Source organism: Rhinatrema bivittatum, chromosome 1 (genome assembly GCF_901001135.1).
Source record: "Rhinatrema bivittatum chromosome 1, aRhiBiv1.1, whole genome shotgun sequence".
Classification (NCBI taxonomy): Eukaryota; Metazoa; Chordata; class Amphibia; order Gymnophiona; family Rhinatrematidae; genus Rhinatrema; species Rhinatrema bivittatum.
The window spans coordinates 457,661,444-457,683,066 of NC_042615.1; the positions used below are offsets into that span (position 1 = coordinate 457,661,444).

General features: G+C 44.5%; 1 protein-coding gene across 5 annotated transcripts in view; it reads right to left on the bottom strand.

Annotated features, from left to right (window-relative positions):
* Positions 1 to 21,623, bottom strand: part of MPDZ (multiple PDZ domain crumbs cell polarity complex component) — a 662,189-nt gene that overhangs the window by 405,535 nt on the left and 235,031 nt on the right. For all 5 annotated transcript variants that reach the window (XM_029605550.1, XM_029605570.1, XM_029605559.1 and 2 more), the window contains exon 20: positions 15,913 to 16,080. In XM_029605550.1, the coding sequence (XP_029461410.1) occupies positions 15,913 to 16,080 (168 nt within the window). The remainder of the gene's footprint in view (positions 1 to 15,912; positions 16,081 to 21,623) is intronic.

The window sequence follows — 21,623 nt, forward strand, 5'->3', positions numbered from 1 at the left end:
GATCCATGATCTGAATGGGAATATGCAGGTAGGCTTCAGACAGGTCCAACGAGCAAAGAAACTCCCCCTGCTGAACTGCAGCCAGAACCAACTGTAGCATCTCCATACGAAAGCACAGGACAGACAGCAATTCACACTCTTGAAATCCAGAATGGGATGAAAAGACCCGCCCTTCTTGGGGATCACAAAGTAAATAGAGTTACGTCCTTGGCCCCGCTCTGACTGAGGCATGGGTACCACTGCCCACAAAAGTTCCAGCTTCAGGAGGGTCTTGCGGACCGCCTGCTGTTTAGCCAGTGCCATGTAAGGGATTACCATGACAGCATCTCAAATATGACAATGCAGATCTAGGCTGTAAGACAGATTATCTCCAAAACCCACCAATCGGCCATTATATGGGTCCACTCCATGAAGAACTCCAGAGGGAGGCCTCCTAGCAGCGACAAGAGTGAGTGAACCCACGGAGCCTCATGAAGAAGCTCTACTGGCCACTGAAGAGGGAGTGGAGTCCCCTCTATACCTTCTAGGTCCTCAAAAGGACTGACCCCCGCCTCTGGGGCTCGAATATACAGCGGAAATAGCCACAAAAAACTGCCTACCTGGCCAATACCACTGTGAAGCTTGAAATTGTCTGCGATGCCTACCAGGTCTATAAAAAGATTGGTCCTTATCCTCTAACAAATGCTGGGTTTGGGATCTCCAAGATTCTTAATCAACTGGTCATGATCCTCCCCAAAGAATAGCCAGCTCTTGAAAAGCAACTTCCCCACGTACATTTTGGATAAGGAGTCAATTGCCCAATTGTGCAACCACAAGAAGAGACACATCCTGACTGACAGGTCCATCAACCTGATGGAGCTCTACAACAAGTCATACTGGGCATCTGTTGGGAATGCCGCAGCAGATTCCAATCTGGCTACCTCCTCACTCTTGGAAAGCTGTTGTAGCCAGCGAAGCAGAGCCTGGATCACCAGGAATGAGCAGATCAAGATCTGTACCACTGTAGCTGAAGTGACAAACAAGTTTCTGAGAGGCGGCTGCATCTTCCTGTCCTGGGGATCTTTAAGAGATGCAACCCCCTCCACCAGGATAGTGGTGCACTTGGTCACCATCATGACCAACACATCAACCACTGGTACTTGAAAAAAAATGTCTGCAATGCAGTAGGTGGAAGGGGATAGAGCCGATATAAGAGAATAACTCCATTCAAGCCTGTCTCAGGAAACTCTCATTCTGTCAACATCTCCCCCATCCCTGGATAGATGGGAAGGCAGTGGTAGTTTTGCGTTTCCCCTTAATAAAGGAGCCCCACAATGTGGTCTCTTGCGGCTTGGGCTCCTCTATCCTGAAACAAGAAACCATCTGTTCAATTAAAACTACCTATTTCATTCCTGTGAAATAAATGGATCACTGAATCATCTTCTGTGCCAGGGAAATTGTCCCCTGCTCAAAGGATGCCGAACTCTCCACATCCCCGATCTCCTCCGTATCTCCCAAATTCTCCCATGAGAGTCCCAGCACCTAAATGGCTGGCCGTGCCCTCTTGGCAGGTCCTCTGGTGCACTAGTGGTAGCCACATTATGCACTTCCACTGGTCTTGCAAAGGTATAAAAGTTCTGGTGTAAAAAATGAAAGAAATTGGGAGAAAATTCTCCTCGGGGCCCCAGGGACACTGCCAGCACCCTCCCCCCAGGGGTAGAGCCGGGATCAAGACTAGAGGCGTCCCGAAGTCTCCTTGGGCCCAGGGCCCAGGACCCAATCACACAGGAAATCTCAATTTGGCTACCGCCTTGGAGAACCAGGTAGCAGACCGCGTGTCAGGACCCTCCAAGCATGGCACGCTGAAAAAGGAAGCAAGCAGGGAGGTGGGAGCTAGACCTGCCACAGAGCACTCATCAGGAGCTTTCCCAGTATACGAGCATACCAGGCAGATCAACCCCTTTTCTACGGCGACTCAAAGCACTCCACGAGCTTCATAGTACTGCTCTCACAGCCGGGCTAGTCTATCCTGACTCACCTCCACCATCACTCCCTTGGACAGTCGCAGGAGATAACTGTTCCCCTCTATCCACAAATGCTTCCCAGTGCAGCCCTCAACTCTTGGTGCACTAAACAAAGGCTCAGTGCAAGGGAAAGGGTGGCGGGTGGCGAGACCCGACCAGGACAGAGGGAGAACAAAAACCTGGAGGAAAGAGACAAGAAAACCCCCTCTCAGAAATCAATAATAAGGAAAACAGACACAACTTAACTGAATGTCCTATGTTTTGCTTTTTATGCTGCTCCTCCAACCCTGCTAAATCAAACACACTCATAGGGGCTGGGAAGGTGTTAATGGGTTTGCATTGCTGACCTAAGCCAGTGGCTTGGCCCAGGGGTCTGATCTCAGATGCAACATCAAGCTGCTGTGCCAACCTACCTGTCTTACAATCTGCTGGAGGCAGAAAATACTGGATCTCTGCTGCTAGCACCACTCCTAAGTAGTGACTGTGAAGTCACAGTAGAAATCAGTTTAGTCTGCCGCCATCTGCTGGTAGGGGGAGATAACCCACTTGTCATGGCTGGACTGATGTAGCAGGATGTGATAAAAAGATAATATACTTGAAGAAAAAGCAGGTGCAAAAGTTCAAGGGTACTGTGTACCCCTGTGCAATTTTTAAAAAGAAACTATGAGCGTACTTTCCCTTTGAAAATTTGGTTCAAGGTCCTTGAGTGCAAATTGAAAATACCCACATAACTTTGCACCTAGGCAGACAATTGATAAACTTAGATTTCACACAGATAAACACATTTACCTACATACAAATGCCAGTATTAAAATGTCCTCCATGAGCATGGCTAAAAGTACGCATCCTGAAGGAGAGTGCATTTAATTTTAGGTGCATCAAAAGGGAGCAGCACCAATGGTGGGCACAGGAAAGCATGCACAACGATACAAATTCACACATTTCAATGCAGGTGCAGAGTTTGCAGGTCCTTTCTACCAGCGGTATGTGTGCCAGTTCCTATTTTGAAAAGGAAACTCTGTGTGGCATTTCCCTTTGAATATGAATTTGCAAATCCGAGAGTACTGAGCACTTACAAGCCTGCAAGCTCTGCAGGGCTTGAAAATTACTCTGTCCTTGTCAAAAACTCACTGACTGCATTTTCATATGGAAAAAGCCACATTTAAAAAGACCATACCGCTTTTGTCGCAGAATATCACAGTGCTCATGTTTTTAAAAACACTTTGCCAGACGCCAAACAGTCTAAAATTCTCACTTAGGAAAATTACCTCCCTCCCCCAATTGTTCTCTCTCCATGAACATACATAATTTGCACATGTGTACTACTAGGATATATACTGTAGCATTCATAACCATCATTCATGATCACACCCACTATTGCTAAAAGAAAAGATGCCACAATGAAGTGTGGTTGAAAGAGAAAAATGTTTGAATGTAAATGTTTGAATGTAAACCGAGGTGATGTTTCTTACGGACCCCGGTATATAAAAATCCTTAAATAAATAAATAAATAAATAAGTATTTTATTTATTTATTTAGGTTTTTTATATACCGGCATTCATGAACAAGTCACATCATGCTGGTTTACATACAAACAAGGGGTGCAAAGAACAGTAGAACTAAACTGGTGCAAAGGGGAAGCAGTTACAAAAAACCAGGGGTGGAATAACTGGGATGGAGAAAAAGAGGAACAGTGGGGAGTAAAAGAATTGTATGGGGATAAAATAAATAACTTAATGAATATTTACAGTCACATTCTTACAGGAGTTAGAGGTGGTTATGAATTGTCCGGGAAGGCTTGTTGGAAAAGCCAGGGAAAAAAAAAAAAAAGTAGGGAAAGCATGCCAAGGCATAGCCTTTGGGAATGCTTTCTAAAATATATTTGTAGGTGTGTGTGGATCTGTGTGTGTGTGGGGGGGGGGGCTGGATAGGGTGTGTTGAGGTTCATGTGTGCATTGATGAATAAGGGGTGTGCGTATGTATGAGGTCTGGTTGTAAGGTGGCTGCAAATGTCAGGGTGTGTATGTTGGGAGAGTTGAGTGCATGGGGATCTGTGTTTGGATGGCATGGGTGCGTGTAGGGGGATGTAGATGGGAGGGTGTGTAGGTGTTAGGTATATGTGTGTGCATGGGATATATGTGTGTGTGTTTGCATGGGTAAGTATTTGTGTGTGTGTGAGGGGTATGGCAGAATTGTGTGGTGTGTGTTTTGGGGGCCTGATTGAGTGCAGGTGGTGTGGTTGTGAAGGGATATGATAGGGGGCAGTATGTGAGTGTGTATCTGGGCTGTGTGTAAACTGAAAAGTATGAAGGGAAGTGGCTTGAGCTGTGTCTGAATTATTTTATTGGGTTCCTTTGGGAGTTTTAGGGGTGGAGAATTGTTGATCTCGATGTGGGGAAAAAAGAAAAAGAAGAGATTTCAAGGATGTGGAAAGCAGAGGGAGTTTCAATGGTGGGAAGATAGAGAGAGAGATAAATCAGAGATGGGGAGAAGAGAAGGAGGAAGAAAGGAAGGATTGGGTATGGGGTGAAGAGAAGAAAGGAAGATTAGGGAGAAGGGAAAATTGAGATGGGGAGCAGAAGAGATTCTGGAATCTTGAATGGGATGCAGAGAGGAAGCTACACCTCCCCTGGCTCCAGTCTTGCTCCCTCTCAAATCCCTACACCCTTCCCTGGTCCTTATCCTTTTTCTTTCTTCCCACACCGGTGCTTTCTCTCTCTCCCTTCCTCTCTTCATCCGCAATACTCTTTCTTTTCAATTCTTGTACCCATACAGATACACCCACCGCTCTTTCATTTATACCCTAAATCCCTTTCCACCTATACACCATTCCCCAAGTCCCTCTTTTATACAATCCTTCCATCTCCTCTATTCAAACACCCCTTTTTCACCAAGTCCCTCTTTTATACAATCCTTCCATCTCCTCTATTCAAACACCCCTTTCCCGATATTCCAAAGTTCCTGTTTCATACAACCCTCCCCAGTTCCTATTGTTAGAAACGCCGGCCGCGGAAGCCCGCAGCCGGGTGTCATGGCCGCCAGCTGCGGCGGGCCGCGACCAGGGTCGAGCCGGCGGCCACGGCGTCAGTAACTCACCCCGAAGCATCGGAGGCTCCTGCGGTGGCAGGCAGCCTTCTTTTTCAACTCTTTGTGGCCGCTGCCGCGGCCTAGCCCGGCCACATGATTCCCGGCCGGTCCAGTTCCTCCCCCTCAGCCTCCTAGGAGCTGCGCTCATGGCTGAAGAGAGAATTTAAAGGAGCCATGACAGGAAATTGTCATGGCTCCCCCTGGGACTCCTCCCTCCAGTTCCTGTATTTAAGGCAAGGTCTGATACTCAAACCTTGCCTTGGTATTGAGGCTCTGTGCTTGGTTCCTGTGTCTGTGTTCCGGATCCGCTCTCCATCCCGCTTCTGCTCTTCTCCTCGTTGGACTGACTCTTTGGCTCCTGACCCTCGGACTGATGGTGGTGATCTTCTGGTATTGACTTGGACTGACTCTGGACCCTTCTCCTTCTTTGCTCCTGGATTGGCTTCGGACCATTCTCCCATCTGCTCCTGGACTGGCTCTCGACCTCTCTCTGGACTATCCTTCGACGTATACTCCCGGACTGACTATGACCTGCTGGAGGTGCCAGCCGTCTGGAACCCACGACCTGCAGAAGGCGCCTGCATCCAGACCATCTTCACTCTTCAGGGAGTCTCCTAAGTCCCAGCGGCCATATCCCTACGGGCTCCTCCTGGGGGGATCACGAGCTTCCAGGGTGAAGCCTTCATCTGAACATCTTCAACAGGCCTTGCCATCCGATGGTAGAGACCGAAGAGGGTTGACTTCCTTTTTTGGTTGCGCTGACTCTACCTCGGAACAGGGGTCCACTTTCTGATTCATAACACCTATTTCACATAACTTCCTCCCCATCCTCCTTCTCACCCCCTCCCAAGCTGACCTGGCAGCAGAAGAGAAGCCACTTTCCTCTATACTGACAACCTTTCCCTGACTGTTGCTTTAAATCATACAGGACATTGTATAACCGCAGTCTGGCCCAGACAGCAAAGAAAGGGAATGTGGTTTGAAGTACCATCACTCTTTTTCCTTTTCCTACTGCTGGATCAGCACAGGAAGAGAGGATTGGCCAGAGGGGAGGGAAGAAAGTTACAGATACTCTGTGGGACAGTTTAATTTCCCCAAAACAACTGGTCCTCCAATCTCCTGTGGCAATTCCGCAGGGGCTAGCAAATTCCATTGGAAGGGGTGGATTATGTGGCCTTTACCACAGCCAGATTCATGGGAGACTAGGGGCCCTGGTCATAATAGTGGTATGCCAACTAAATTCAAGAAATAGAGAACTTTCATGACAATTACTCATGACTGTTAGTTCATTGTATGCTGACACATTTAATTTTGTTTGTGTTTCATACTGGATTTTCACAACATATTTAAGGATATCAGCTTTCTATAACAAATTCTCTTGCTGTGAAATAAATACATTTTTATTTGAACTGGTTAAAAAAAAAAAAATATATATATATATATATATATATATATACACATATACATATTACAAACCACAATTGAAGTCCCATCCACAATCCTGGATAGTCACATAGATTATATAAGTGAACAAGTATAATAAGACATTAGCTAGTGCCTTGCAATCCACATGGTGTTGGATTTGTGGACCCTTGAGCCGATCGGAACCGAAAGGTGTAACTTGGCAAGTGGCACAAAATGAGCCATTTTCGAGAAGCGGTCAATAGTGACCCAAACCACAGTCTTCCCCTGGGACGGGGGCAGCTCAACAATAAAATCCGTGGAGATGTGCGTCCACGGCTCCGTGGGTACAGGGAGTGGCTGGAGGAGTCCCCAGGGACGACCAGGCGGGGTTTTCTGCTGCGCGCACGTGGGACAGGATTGTACGTACAGGCGGACATCCTCCTTCACCCGTGGCCACCAATAGAACTCCGTCAGTAATTGAAGAGTCCGGGCGATCCCGGGGTGACCCGCCGTCAGGGAGTTGTGTGCCCATGCTAGGACCTTCCTTCTAGCACGTACCGGGACTACCACCTTCCCCGCCGGTGCAAGTTCGGTGGCTGCCAGTCGGACTTTAGCCGGGTCCAAAATGTATTGAGGGGGTTCGAAGGCGTCCTCAATTTCAGTAGTGCGTGAGAGGGCGTCAGCCCTAGTATTCTTGGCCGCTGGTCGAAACCGAAGGGTGAAATTGAGTGGTACGAGTGGTAATGGTCCCTGGGAGAGGGATCCCCTGGATGGACGATACCCGCAAGGGTGGTTCTTGAGGCACGACTTCAAGCTGCAGTTGTTGTACCAGATCTCGGAGGATGAAATTCCCCCCGGACCCGGAGTCGATCAGTGCCAAGGTATCGAATCCCCCTCCTGGGAAACAGAGTCTCGTTGGGACAGTACATGGGGAGTTCAGAGAGGTACTGCCTAGAGTCAGCTCCCCACTAGACTCTAGGTTCGGCCGTTTCCCGGACGCTCTGTACAGCGAGCCAGAAAGTGCCCCTTACCACCGCAATAGAGACATAAGCCCTGCGAGCGTCTACGCCTCCGTTCTTCGGCCGAGAGAGGGCCCCGGCCCAATTGCATAGGTTCTTCAGGCGGAAGGGCAGGTGCCGCAGGAGGCGAAGCTCGGGCCCGAGGTGGCGTGGTTCGACGAGCAGCCGGCCCCTGGACGGGCCTTCGCTCCCGGAAGCGGCGCTGGATGCGTCGGTCCACTCGTCCAGCCAGTTCTACGAGCTCTTGGAGGTCATCCGGAAGGTCCCGAGCCGCGAGTTCGTCCTGGAGCCGTGGGGAAAGACCCTCCAGGAATATCCCATGCAGGCTGTCCTCTCCCCAGGCCAATTCGGTGGCAAGGGTCTGGAACTCCATCGCGTATTCCTCTAGGGGGCGATTACCTTGTCTCAGCTGGAGGAGTTCCGAGGCAGCAGTAGAGGCACGAGATGGTTCATCGAAAATCCTCCGGAAGGCCTTGACGAACTGTATGAGGTTATTTAGTCGGGAGTCTTGGCGCTCCCAAAGGGAAGAAGCCCAAGCCAGGGGTCTCCCATCCAGGAGAGAAATAATGTAGGTCGTCTTGACCCGGTCTGTAGAGAACTGCGCAGGCAGAAGGTCAAAGCGGATGTAGCATTGGTTGAGGAATCCCCGACACGCCTTCGGATCTCCAGAGTACCGTGGCGGGGATGGCATCTGTACCGGGACAGGGGAACCCACGTTGACCTGAGACGAGGATGCGGAGGGACGAGCAGCGGAGGCCCCTTCCACATGATCCGCCAGGCGTTGAACGGTCGACATCAAGGTATCAAGGCAGGACTGTTGTTGTTGCAGCTTCTGGGCTATGCCTGGAATAGCCTTGAGGCCGGCAAGGTCCGCCGGGTCCATGGCCTTGCAATCTGTTGGATTCGTGGACCCTTGAGCCGATCGGAACCGAAAGGTGTACTGCTGCAAGGTAGCAGCAGAGGCCCCGACCGGGAGGTGGCAAGGACGGAGATGTGGCTGGACCGAAGAAGACCCTGGGACGCCCTTTGCGACCAAGGGCTAGGCAAGGAAGAAGGGAACGGATGGAGCTGACACAGTGGTGAGGAAGTCTTCGCCCTAGAAGCCGAACCTCCCCCGAGAGGAGCTCGTAGGAGTCCGGCCGCTGGGACTTAGGAGATTCACCCTGGAAGCCGGAGTCCCCCCAGGAGGAGCCCGTAGGGACCCGGCCGCTGGGACTTAGGAGCGCCCGCGGGGGCGGAGTCAGACGAGATCCAAGGTCGAGTGCCAGAGGGTCGTTGCTCACCAGTCCGGAGTCAAGTGCCAGAGGGTCGCCGCTTGCCAGTCCAGAGTCGAGTGCCTGAGAGTCGTCGCTTGCCAGTCCAAAGTCAGAAGCCAGGGGATCACCGTGAGCCAAACCGGGGTCAGAAGCCAGGGAATCGTCATAAGCCAGTCCAGAGTCAGGAGCCAGGAAACACCGTCAGCCAATCCGGTATCAGGAATCAGGAAGACCAGGAGAACACAGGATGCAGCAACTGGAGACAGGAAACCTGGGAACCTCGTTGCAAGGCAAGGAAGGCTAGTAACTGCAGGGCTTAAATAGCCCTGCAGCGTCTGACATCAGGAAAGGAGGAGCCGTGCTTTCCCGCGCTGGGCCCTTTAAGAACAGGGCTCAGCCGCGCGCGCGTGCCTAGGGGGCGGGGCCAGCCGCGGGAGGACGCCGGCGGCGAAGAGAGAGCCGGCGCATGGCGCCTGAAGGCCCTGCAGGCCCGCGCGGGGTCGGAGCACAAGGAGGGAACTGTGCCCGGGGTCCCGAGGAAGGAGAGGTGACCGAGGACCCGTGGCAGGGTGAGTGGCGATTCCGGGGCCGCCCCGGAATCGCAACACATGGTCCCTCAGATTGCTCTTTTATACATCATAGACCCAAATGGAGATATTTCACTTTACAAAAAAATACATCATCTAAATGTGGCTCTCTTTAGACTTACTAACTGTTTGAATGACATTGCTTGAAGGCTAAAATTGTAGTATATTCAGATTTTGACAAACAAGAGTTGCAAAAGAATATTCATGAGACAATCAGGTTAGCAAAAAAATATTTTGCATGGCTCAAAAAAGATATTGGAGACAAGCAAGAAGCAAGATCACCATAGATGCTCTGCAAGGAGAAGGCTGTACTGGGCTGCTTTGGCAAAGTGGTGCATTCCCAGCTGGGCTGGACCAAGGGTAGAGCAAAGTTGCTTATCTGTAACAGGTGTTCTCCATGAACAATGAGACAAATTAGGAAGGGTCCATGCTGTCCCCTGACATCATTTATCAGCGTTAACAGGGAACATCATAAAAAGGAGGCCTGTTAGGCCACTGGGAACTGAGCTGTGGTCCTCCTGAAGTTCCCTGTCACTACAACACACCTGCACTTTAAACTATTGCATTTTATTCAGTGCTGCCATTAATTTATGTGCTGTGGTGTTGGAAGGGCCCATGTTGACCTCTGATGTCATTTATCAGCACCAGTGGGACCAGCATAAAAAGAAGGCCTGTTAGGCAGGACGTCACCTATGGGCTCACCCTTTGTCGGCAACTTTGAGGGACCCTGGAACCTAGCTGGGTACTCTGTTTAGCAAGTAATGTTTCTGCCTACCTCAGGCCTAGATTCATCAAAATGCTATAAATTTTTGATTAGCTAATGCCGGCGATAAGAAAAAAGGGGCATGGCTTTGATAATTTTAGAATTACCGCACCACTCGCTATCTTAGCGCTTCGCATAGGTAGAGAGAGAGAGAGCGCAAATCAAGCTAGGACGAAAAAACATTGTAGAAATCTCATCTTTGTGTGACTTTCCTCACTCTAAATTTTGTAAAATCTTCACTGAGGTGTACTGTGCTGTTCGTATGTCTCACTCTGCATGTAAAACTGGCCCCAAAACCTTACACTACCACCAAAACCTATGGCCTTTTCGGGTATATCGCACAGCTTAATGCGAGGAAAATAAGTGTAATTATTTCCGGTGTTAAAAGCGTGCGATAGTGTGTGTTATGCTATCGAACGGTGCAATGAAGCCTCTCATTTTCATTAATCCCACCCAACCCCCTCCCCAATTCTGCCCCTTTGAATAAATTTGCCAAATTTGAATTCACGTTGTGCGCTGCAATAACTATCACATGCGTTATGGTGTTGTTATGGACGTAAACGCCATAACGCACTTTGATGACTGACTCTGTCGGTTAGCAGTTTTAAGTTATGATTGTTTTGTGTACTTTTCTGTGTTTAATTCTGGTACCAATTATGAGAGGTTCTATCCTGTGATAGTTAATTGGGGCAGTATACTGGTCTTTCTGCAAGAAAAGTATTTTCTGGTAGGTGAATATTTAACTTACAGAAGCAGTCATTCACTAACAATGAAAATCTTGAACCTGGGTTTGAAATGGGTTACATGAATGTGTGTTTTGTCAGAAAGCAAGCTGATAATTTATCAAATATTAATGATCAACATAACCTTGATGTGCTATTTATCACAGAACCCTGGCACTATGAGTTTGATACAAGGTTGAGGGAATGTTTGCAGAAAAGAGCTTATGGTTGATACAATGAAACCTGTATCATTTCACCCATGTGAAATGATTTTAAGATTAATGATTAGACATTCTGTACAATTTACTGTCCACCTAAGCTATCTGTTTCGGAGGTGAATCGTTTAATAGAGCTTTTGGCTGGCTTTCAGCTTAAGTTCTCCAAGCTAATAATTATGGGCAATTTCAATCTTCATGAGGATGATGGCTCTTCAGTCGAGCTAAAAATGTACTGGCTGTAATGGAGGCAATTAATTGTTCTCAGTTGATTTATTCTCCAACACATAGGGCAGTTCACATTTGCAGCTTGCTGATTTGCCATGTGTATTGGGTTAAGTACATAACCAATCTCTCTATTTTAGAAGTTCTGTAGTCTGATCATTTTTTAATATCATTTAAATTCACTGGTGTATCCAGGACTCCTACTGTCTTAAATAGCAAATGTTATATACGTCCACAAGAAGAATTGAAATCTTTCTTCCTCGACTATGTTGCTATTGAAGCAAAAATGTGTGGCTATTGACACATGGGATAGTCTATCTATTAAGGAGGGTATTAGTAAGTGGTATTCCAGTCTGTCTGCAACTCATGATATCACAGAACCCCAAATTGAGGTATCACAAAGGAGTGGACAAATATACACCTTGGTTATCACATTCATTAGTCATCCAGAGGAAAAGCTTAAGAAGGGCCGAAAGGCGCTAGATGAAATATCATGATGAAAACTCTAAAGAGCAACATAAATCCATATTACAGGAGAATAGGACAAATTATCAAGCTGGCTTTTTACACACCACAATTTTGGAGAAATCCATTTGGCCCCTTGAGCTATTTGCACTGGTTAGGAAGTTCACCACTAGGCCTGTGATGACAGCCAGCAGCATTCCTAGCTGTGACACCCTAGCTGATTTTTTCATGAAAATATCGTAAAAACACGGTAACAACTGAGCTTGCTTCGCCAGGCTATAGTACCTAAGTTGTGTGAAAACCAGGTCTTGGAGGTATAGTTCAACTTCAGGCCTGTTACAATCTACTACCTCCCCTTTAGACCTTGTCTGTTTGTTCTGATTAAGAACATGAAAGAAAAAACATCTGTTATCATCAGGACATTGGTCAACAAATCCTTAGCTGAAGGGAGTTGTTCTTGAATGCTTCAAGTGAGACTACAGTTACCCCTATTAAGCATTTATTTATTTATTTATTTAAAACATTTATTTTGCACCCATAGTAGAAAACTGTGCTGGGTGAATATTAATATATCCATAATTTAAAAAAAAATTACAACAATAACATACATGTCTAATACTTGATTAATAATCAAATCCAGCTAAAATATTAAAATACAGATGGCACTTTTATTGTTCAAATATTTCCTGAAACAAATAATTTAAGAAAAACTGCAAGATCAGGGCTGAAATGCAAAGCTATTAGCAAAGCATTTCATAACACTGGTCTAATAATTGTCACAGCTTGATGATGACTTTCTTGCAGACGAGTCTGCCTCAATGAAGGCATTTTAAGAAAGTCCTGATGTGCTGAGCAGAGAGAGACAATGGACTCATAAGGGGCAGTTTGGCTGTGTAGAGATTTAAACACTAAAATCAAAAGCTTAAAAAAATTTCTTAAATCAACAACAACCAATGCAACTCTTTCAATACCAGGGTAACATGTTTTTATCAATGACCTCCCAAAACTAGCCTACCTGCGGAATTCTGCATCACCTGAAGAGCCTTAATCTGAATTTTTGGGAGCCCAACATATAGAGTTGCAATAATCTAAAGTTGTCAAAAGAAAAGCTTGCACTAAATTATGAAAAACCTTCTGTGTAAAAATGTACCTTACATGACTTAACAGCTTCAATTTAAAAAACCTTGTCTATAAAACATTACTTATCTGGGTTTTAAAAGAAAATTTTTCATCAAAATAAAACCTCAAATTTCATACAGACTGTCAAACAGGAATAGAAACCCCATTCAAAGATGGAATACAAATGCTCAAGCAAGAAAATCTAGAAACCAAACGCTTCTGATTTTTGAGGGTTGAGGATCATTTTTTATTACACATCCAAACATATATCTTACATTTATTAACCCTCAATAAATCACACTTAGCATCCTGAGAAATAGGAAACAAAAGCTGAATATCAGCTTACAATTTAAAAAATATACCATGGGGCGGATTTTAAAAGGGTTACATGCGTAATATACGCACGTAACCCTTTTAAAACCCTCCTGTGCACACTGAGCCTGTTTTGCATAGGCCCGGCGATGCGTGTAAGCCCCGGGACGCGCGTATGTCCCGGGGCTTGAAAAAAGGGGCGGGGCCTCCAGGCACAGCGGCCATTTGCTGCTGAGCCTGGGATTGCGGGCCAGCCGGCGTGCGCAACCTACGCCTGCCCAGAGGCAGGCGCAACTTATAGGATAAAGGTAAGGGAGATTAGGTAGGGCTGGGGGACGGGTTAGGTAGGGGAAAGGAGGGGAAGGTGGGGGGGACGGAGGGAACGGAGGAAGGCTGCACGGCTCGGCGCACGCAAGTTGCACAATTGTGCACCCCCTTGCGCGCGCAGACCCTGGATTATAAAATTGGGCGTACATTTGTGCGTGCCGGGTTGCGCACAAATGTATGCCCGCGCGTACCTTTTAAAACCCGGCCCCATACGAATCTAAAAATGAGCAAAGAGAAAGCATGAAAATATTAAATAAAGTGGGGGATAATACAGAGGACTGGGGTAGCACCAAACTCAAGCTATACCAGGCAGAATAATTATCTTGACATTTAACTCTCTGTTTCCTGGATGAAAGAAAAGATCCCAGCAAGGACATTAACCTCAATATCAATAGCCCTTAACCTTGTAAAGTCAAATTTCATGAATAATTGTATCAATGGCAGCTGAAATATCTAAGAAAATTGCAAACATTGCAACACCCTTATCCAATTATGTCAATAAATAGTCAGATACAGATACTAACAGTGTCTTGGTACTGTGATTAGACTGAAAACCTAATTAGTTAAGGTGCAAAACATTTCTTTCCTTCAAATAAAAAAAAAAGAAAAATCAGTAAATTGACCCAGTACAGCTTTCTCTAAAATTTTACCTCAAGTAGATATATTCAAAATTGGCTTATAACTAGATGGCAAATGAAATGGTAAATTACACCTCTTTACGATAGGCCTCACAATGGCTCTCTTCAGTTCGTTAGGAACATACATTTCCACAAGAGAGAGAATAATTACCTGATCCTCAACCTATGAACATAACTTCAAATAAGTTCTCCAGTTTTCACCCAATTTCTAATATACCCTCTAGGGCCAAGATATTGGAGAAATGTGTGAACTGCAACTTGATGGGTTTCTTGGTAAGGCAGTGTTAGATGCCTTTCAGTTCAGAATTACAAAAGGTCACATTACCAATATGCTATTGCTTTCTCTATTAGATTGTCTATATTGTAGAAAGAGAAAGGGGGATGCAAGCATTCTGGCTCAATTAAATGTTACCACCACATTTGAAACCATTTGCCATGATTCATTGATTATACGGTTGCGTATTATTGGTATATGTGGTTCAGTTTTATCTTGGTTCAGGTCTATTTTATAGGAGAGAAAATTGCAGGTTCAGACAGGAAATGCTTCTTCCTTTTGGGGTTAACATCTGGAGTCCTACAGTCCTTGTCAGTTAAGTTTCATATTTATTTAGCTCCATCCAATAAGTTCAGCTTCAAAGAAGCTGGGGCTAACTTACTTTATTTACGCTGATGATATTCAGTTTATCCCATGCGATGAGAATGGTATCTGCCCCAAACCATTTACTAAGACGTGTTATTCTTAAGGTCAGAAGTTGGTTGGCTATGAACGGTTTACTTTTGAATAGCCTAGTGGTTAGAGCAGTGGACTATGAACCAGGAGACCAGGGTTCAAGTTCTGCTGTCACTCCTTGTGACCTTGGGCAAGTCACTTTCTCCTCCATTGCCTCAGGTACAAAACTTAGATTGTAAGACCTCTGGGGATAGGGAAATACCTACAGTACCTGAATGTAAACCGATGTGATATCTCGATTGAGATCGAAGGTCGGTTTATAAAAATAATAAATAAATAAATAAATAAATAATGTGCCAAAGACTGATCTGTTACGGGATGTCAAGGAACTGGCTGTGTACAGATTATCTCCTTATCTACTGAAGATACTATATTGTCTTTCTTATGAGATCAGAAATTTGGGGTCATCCTAAACTCCATACTAAACATTATTTATTTATTTATTTATTTATTTATTTAACAGTTTTTTATACCGACCTTCATAGTAAATAACCATATCGGATCGGTTTACATTTAACAAGGATATAACTGGAGTAACAATTCAAGTAGACGAAAGATAACAATAGGTAGGAATAAGTCAAAGTTACAATCAACAGGGAAGGAGAACTTGGAAGCTTGCAACAAGCTGGAAAGAAGCCACATATCCACCATGTTATTCAAAAAGGCTTTTGAGTTGTCCATTTATACAGGTCTGATTTCTGGGTAGTCCTCTCATTTTTTGAGCTGCTTTTAGTTTTTCAGGTCATACAACTTGTTCCAATTTCGGGTCTTTAATAGAAAGAGTCTCTTTTCTGATGTTTGTTTATATGTACTACATTTTTATGTGATATTTCTGTACTCCACCCCAAACATTGGAAGGTGCGGGTCATAAATATTTTAAATAATCAGCCCTCATCTAATGAACAAATGAACAGATGGATCAAAGGCAGCATAATCATTTCACAACAAAACTGACAGAAAAACAGACGCTAATCTTGTTCCATCAAATTCTTCCTTTAATCCATATCAGCTGCCATTGATAAAATATGTTTTACACTTACCTTTGAAATGGATAATGGAAGTGGTAGTTGATTATTATAGTTCAGATTTTCAGTACAGGAACTGCCATGCAATTCAATAAGAGAGACTTGCAAGGAATTGTCATTCTCTGGAAAGTACTGTGATTCAAATGTGGATTCATCTGTTAAGTCTGCTTCACGTGAGTCCACCTAACAAATGCAAATTAGTCAGTCCATCCATAGCCTTTAAGATACTTTCATATCTTTTATTGCCTATTTCAAGGGCCCTCAAGATCCACAAACAGCAAGGTTTTCAGGATACCTACAATGAATATGCATGAGATAAATTTGCATAAAATGGAGACAGTGCATATAGAGACAGTGCATATAAATCTCTCTCATGCATATTCATTATGGATATCCTGAAAATCAAGCCTGTTTGTGGCTATTGAGGATCGGAGTTACAGTTTTTCATATGCTTTATACCAGACGTTATCTACTATGAGATGTTATCCAGTTATGTTTTGCATTTACCAGTCAAAATTTTAATTTCTAAATATGAATTTTTGGTTTATAAATATAAAAAAAGAAAATTAATTAAAAAAAATAACATTGTCATTTTTTTAAACAAACTTTTTAAAACAGGCAGAACAAGTTAATTAATAAATTAATACATCATAACCTAAGATAAATTAAAGGTATTAAAATGCATGTGAAAACAGACTATCGAATTTTCTGGTGTATAAGTCTCGGTCTTTTCCCCAATTTTTGTCGGTGCGACTTATACATCAGTGCGACCTATCTGCTGATTTTTTCTCTCTCTCTTGCAGCATTACCTTACTGTTCCTTCCATGCAGCCTCTCGAACTCAACTATGCCAGCTGTGCGTTCACTACCTGCCTATCGTGCATGCTCCTCCAGCCGCTGTCTCTCAGTCACATGAATGACGAAGAGGTGCCACTTATACACCAGTGTGACCTATCTGCTAACTTTTTCAGCAACATTCGTATTTATAGCAGGGTGCGACTTACATATAGATTTGACTTATACACTGGAAAATACGGTAATCTAAAAACTACAACAACAATTCATAATACAGTATGGCACTACCACTAAAACTAATAAAACTAGAACAATTAAATTATATTCAGTCTTATTTGAATATTCTTGTACATAATTTATTACATTATCCCAGAAAATCTATATGCATACATTTATACCTGCTAATTTGTCCGGGTAGTGATTTCAAGAAAATGATGTAAAAAGTGTTAATCCTTTATCAACCCTGCCCCACTCCCAAGAATGTCTCCTCTTAATGTGGATAAAAGTATATGCACATTTATTTTATTTAATTGGATTTAGCTTACATCTTTTCACTGTTAACAAGACAAGTAACATTCAGGTATAGAAGGTAACTTCTCTGCCCCCACAGAGCTTATAACCTAAGGCCCCAAAGTAATAAGAAGAGCTAATGTGTATGCACATATGAGCGCCGGATTGTCTGCAGGTTTTACTCCCAATTTAAGGAGTTCTGCGCAAAACCTAATGCTAATATGCGCACATATATTAATGCTCCTTTATGCAACTCCTATGTTAATCAAGCTATTAGCCATTACTCCATGATGCAGAGTGGTGCGTAAGCTTTACTCATGTTTTCTTAACACTCAGAAGTAATTCCTGGTCAGGAGCAGAGTAAAGTTTCCTGAGTTATCATTAGTCTATGGGAAGCTCTGGTGCAGGGGTCCTATATTCAGGATTTATATGCATAAAATACGGGCTGTAAACAAATCATGTTTTCTATGCATAGACCATAATTTCAGAGTATATAACATACTTTATTTGCAGAAAATATGCTTTGACGGTAACACTGAAACTGCCATGCGGGTGCACATGGACGAGCGTTTGCTGGCTCGCGTCCAGAGTTGCAGCTATTTTATAGCATACGTCCATATAAGCACACGTTATAAAATAGGCTGAACACGTATACATGTGTGCACAATTTTAAATGGTTGCATATATGTGCGTGCAAATGCTACGTCTACCACGTAAGTGGGGAAATTTTATAAGAGCAGATGCAGACGCCATACCTAGTTTTCCCAGTTCACCCAATTTAGGGATAGGATTTCCAAACCCCCCTAATTTATTAGCCTCAACCCTTAAAACCCCTCTGACTAGCCTAGATTTTTTTTGTTTTTGTATTTACAAGCCATCCATAGCAGTAGCAAAGCTATACGGCAGGGGACCCCGGAGCGCACCTGTGCACGTAAGTTTTTCCACTCACATCTCTTGGCCTTTCCCTGACACGCCCAGATCATGCCCCTGCCCCTTTTTCTGAACATTTGACTTGTGCATGTAGCAGAAGATACGTGTAAATGGGTGTCTTTTAAAATCCGTGCAGCACGCACCGGCCCAACTTGTATGCGCATCTTCTGGCTTTGGTGTGCGTAGGGTTTTTAAACTTCAGCTATTTATGCATAAATGAAAATTTTGTTTCTTACCTGCTAATTTTCTTTCCTCGAGTCCTACCAGGTCAGTCTAGAGTAGCCACATGAGTTTTCCTCCCCTACTGGCAGATTGAGATAGAGAGCAAGTGATTTGCTGAAATCACCCTATACAGAGTACTGTGCCACCCACAGCTCTTAAGTATATCCGTCTTACAGCAAATAATACTTTAACTCTCCCCTCCCCCAACAAGCAGAGAGATTGCAGATGGGTCCCAACTGAGTCTGAACCCCCCAAACACCAGAGGCACTTAAACAGAGAATGTTACAGACTTGAAGCTTAAAAACATCTGACAGAAATAAAATATTCATAGTATAGCAGACCAAAGGTTAATTTAGGTGGGTTCCTGGACTGGTCTGGTAGAACTAAAGGAAAGAAAATTAGCAGGTAAAAATCAAATGTTTCCTTCCTTATGGTTTCACTAGACCAGTCCAGATACATAGGATGTATCCATGCAAACCCATGGATACATCCCATGTTCTTATGTTAAACCTCCTACACTGGGAAGGAGCCTGAAATGTCTGTCTTTAAGACTTGCAAAACAAGAGTTGACTCAATTCTACCTCGAATGTCCAAATGGAATATAAGGAAGCACAAATGTCCACCTCATACAGCACTTCAGGTGAAATCAAATAATGTTCCACCCAAGAGGCTGCTTGTGCCCTGGTTAAAAGAGTTCCGAGCTCCTTAGAAACCAACAGAACTTTCGAGATGTAGGGCAAACCTATTGTTTTCTTCAGCCTCCTCACTCTAATGCTCGTGGAAATGGTCACCCTTCTTCTTTGCCTCAGCAAAATAAATTTACAAATAATCAAACTTCTTAAAGACATTAGTAACCATTAATTCAGGGGTGCTTAAAATGGTCCTCAGACTGCCCCCAGTCAGGTGAGTTTTCAGGATATCCTTAATGCATATGCTTGTGATTTGCATAAGAACTTAAGATATGCCATACTGGGTCAGACCAAGGGTCCCATCAAGCCCAGTATCCTGTCTCCAACAGTAGCCAATCCAAGTCACAAGTACCTGGCAAGTACCGAAACATGAGATAGATCACAAGCTACTATTGCTTATTAATTACCGTCATAGCAGTTTATGGATTTATCTTCTAGGAACTTATCCAGACCTTTTTTAAACCCAGTTACACTAAGTGCTGTAACCACATCCTCTGACAATGAATTCCAAAGCTTAAGTATGCAAATATTTCTCATGCATATTCATTAGGGATACCCTGAAAACCTAACTGGCTAGGAGGGCCCCCTCTCCCGAGCACTAGTTTGAGCACCCCTGCTTTAAGTAATTCATTCAAATTATATGCCCAACCGAGAGATGAAAAAATCTTCCCCACAGTAGCCTTCCTAAAGATCGGAAATGCAACGGACTAGCACCTATGAGGGGGGATATGATAGAGGTCTTTAAGATCATGAGAGGTCTTGAACGAGTAGATGTGACTCGGTTATTTACACTTTCGAATAATAGAAGGACTAGGGGGCACTCCATGTAGTTAGCAAGTAGCACATTTAAGACTAATCGGCGAAAGTTCTTTTTCACTCAACGCACAATAAAGCTCTGGAATTTGTTGCCAGAGGATGTGGTTAGTGCAGTTAGTGTAGCTGGGTTCAAAAAAGGTTTGGATAAGTTCTTGGAGGAGAAGTCCATTAACGGCTAGTAATCAAATTTACTTAGGGAATAGCCACTGCTATTAATTGCATCAGTGGCATGGGATCTTCTTAGTGTTTGGGTAATTGCCAGGTTCTTGTGGCCTGGTTTGGCCTCTGTTGGAAACAGGATGCTGGGCTTGATGGACCCTTGGTTTGACCCAGCATGGCAATTTCTTATGTTCTTAATTAATTTTCAAGTTTCATTTATTTAATTTTTCAAGATAAGAATCCATGAACTCTTACAGCGCTATACTTTCCCTTATGATTCAACATGTTCAACAACAAGAGGTTCTGAACCAGGTGACTGTGGTCCTGGAGAAGTTCATGCACTGCATGGACACCTTGACCCATGTACCAGCTCCAGCTCCTGTGGCTCTCCCACAAGCTCCGCATCTTCCCACAAGCTCTGCATCTTCCCCAAGATCTTCCTCAGCTCCTGGCACTTCTTTGATACCTGGGTGATCCCAAGGAATGCCATGGCTTCATCAACTAATGCCGCATGCATTTCCATCTGCAGTCCACTCACTTTCCTACTAACCAGACTAAGGTGACCTACATCTTGTCATTGCTGGGTGGCACCACATTGCCCTGGGAATCTCCTTTATGGGAGCATGACAACTCTCTGCTCCATAGCCTTCCTAATTTCCTCCAAAGTTCAAGCTAGTCTTTGAAGAACCAAGGAGAGCTTCCTTCTTGGCAGCAGACAAGCTCCGGTTTGGCAGGGTTCCCAATCTCTTCGGGAACATGCCATCAATTCTGCTCACTTGCCTCCGATCAGAACTGGGGGAAAGATAGTTTCACCACCATTTTTTGGCAAGGCCTCTCCAGCAGAATCAAAGATGAACTGGCCGGGCAAGAGATTTCTCTTCATTAGATGCCTTGATCTCCTTGGCTGGCAGAATTGATTGCCGCTTTCAAGAAAGGGCTCTGGAGATTAAGGGCACTCGGTGACCAGTAGCACTGGTTGCATTTTACAGCACCCTCTTGTCCCCACTTCTCCTAAATCCAACACTCTGGGGAAAATCATGCAGCTGGGCAGGGTCAAACTTTCTCTAGAGGAGAAGTTTGACGAAGGCAGTTGCGCCTATGTTTATATTGTGCCAACCCTGGGAATATGATAGAGGTGTTTAAAATCATGAGAGGTCTAGAACGGGTAGATGTGAATCGGTTATTTACTCTTTCAGATAGTAGAAGGACTAGGGGACACTCCATGAAGTTAGCATGGGGCACATTTAAAACTAATCGGAGAAAGTTCTTTTTTACTCAACGCACAATTAAACTCTGGAATTTGTTGCCAGAGAATGTGGTTCGTGCAGGTAGTATAGCTGTGTTTAAAAAAGGATTGGATAAGTTCTTGGAGGAGAAGTCCATTACCTGCTATTAGGTTCACTTAGAGAATAGCCACTGCCATTAGCAATGGTTACATGGAATAGACTTAGTTTTTGGGTACTTGCCAGGTTCTTATGGCCTGGATTGGCCACTGTTGGAAACAGGATGCTGGGCTTGATGGACCCTTGGTCTGACCCAGTATGGCATTTTCTTATGTTCTTCTTATGTTCTTAATATGGCATCCCATTGCCCAGAGAAGTTGGGA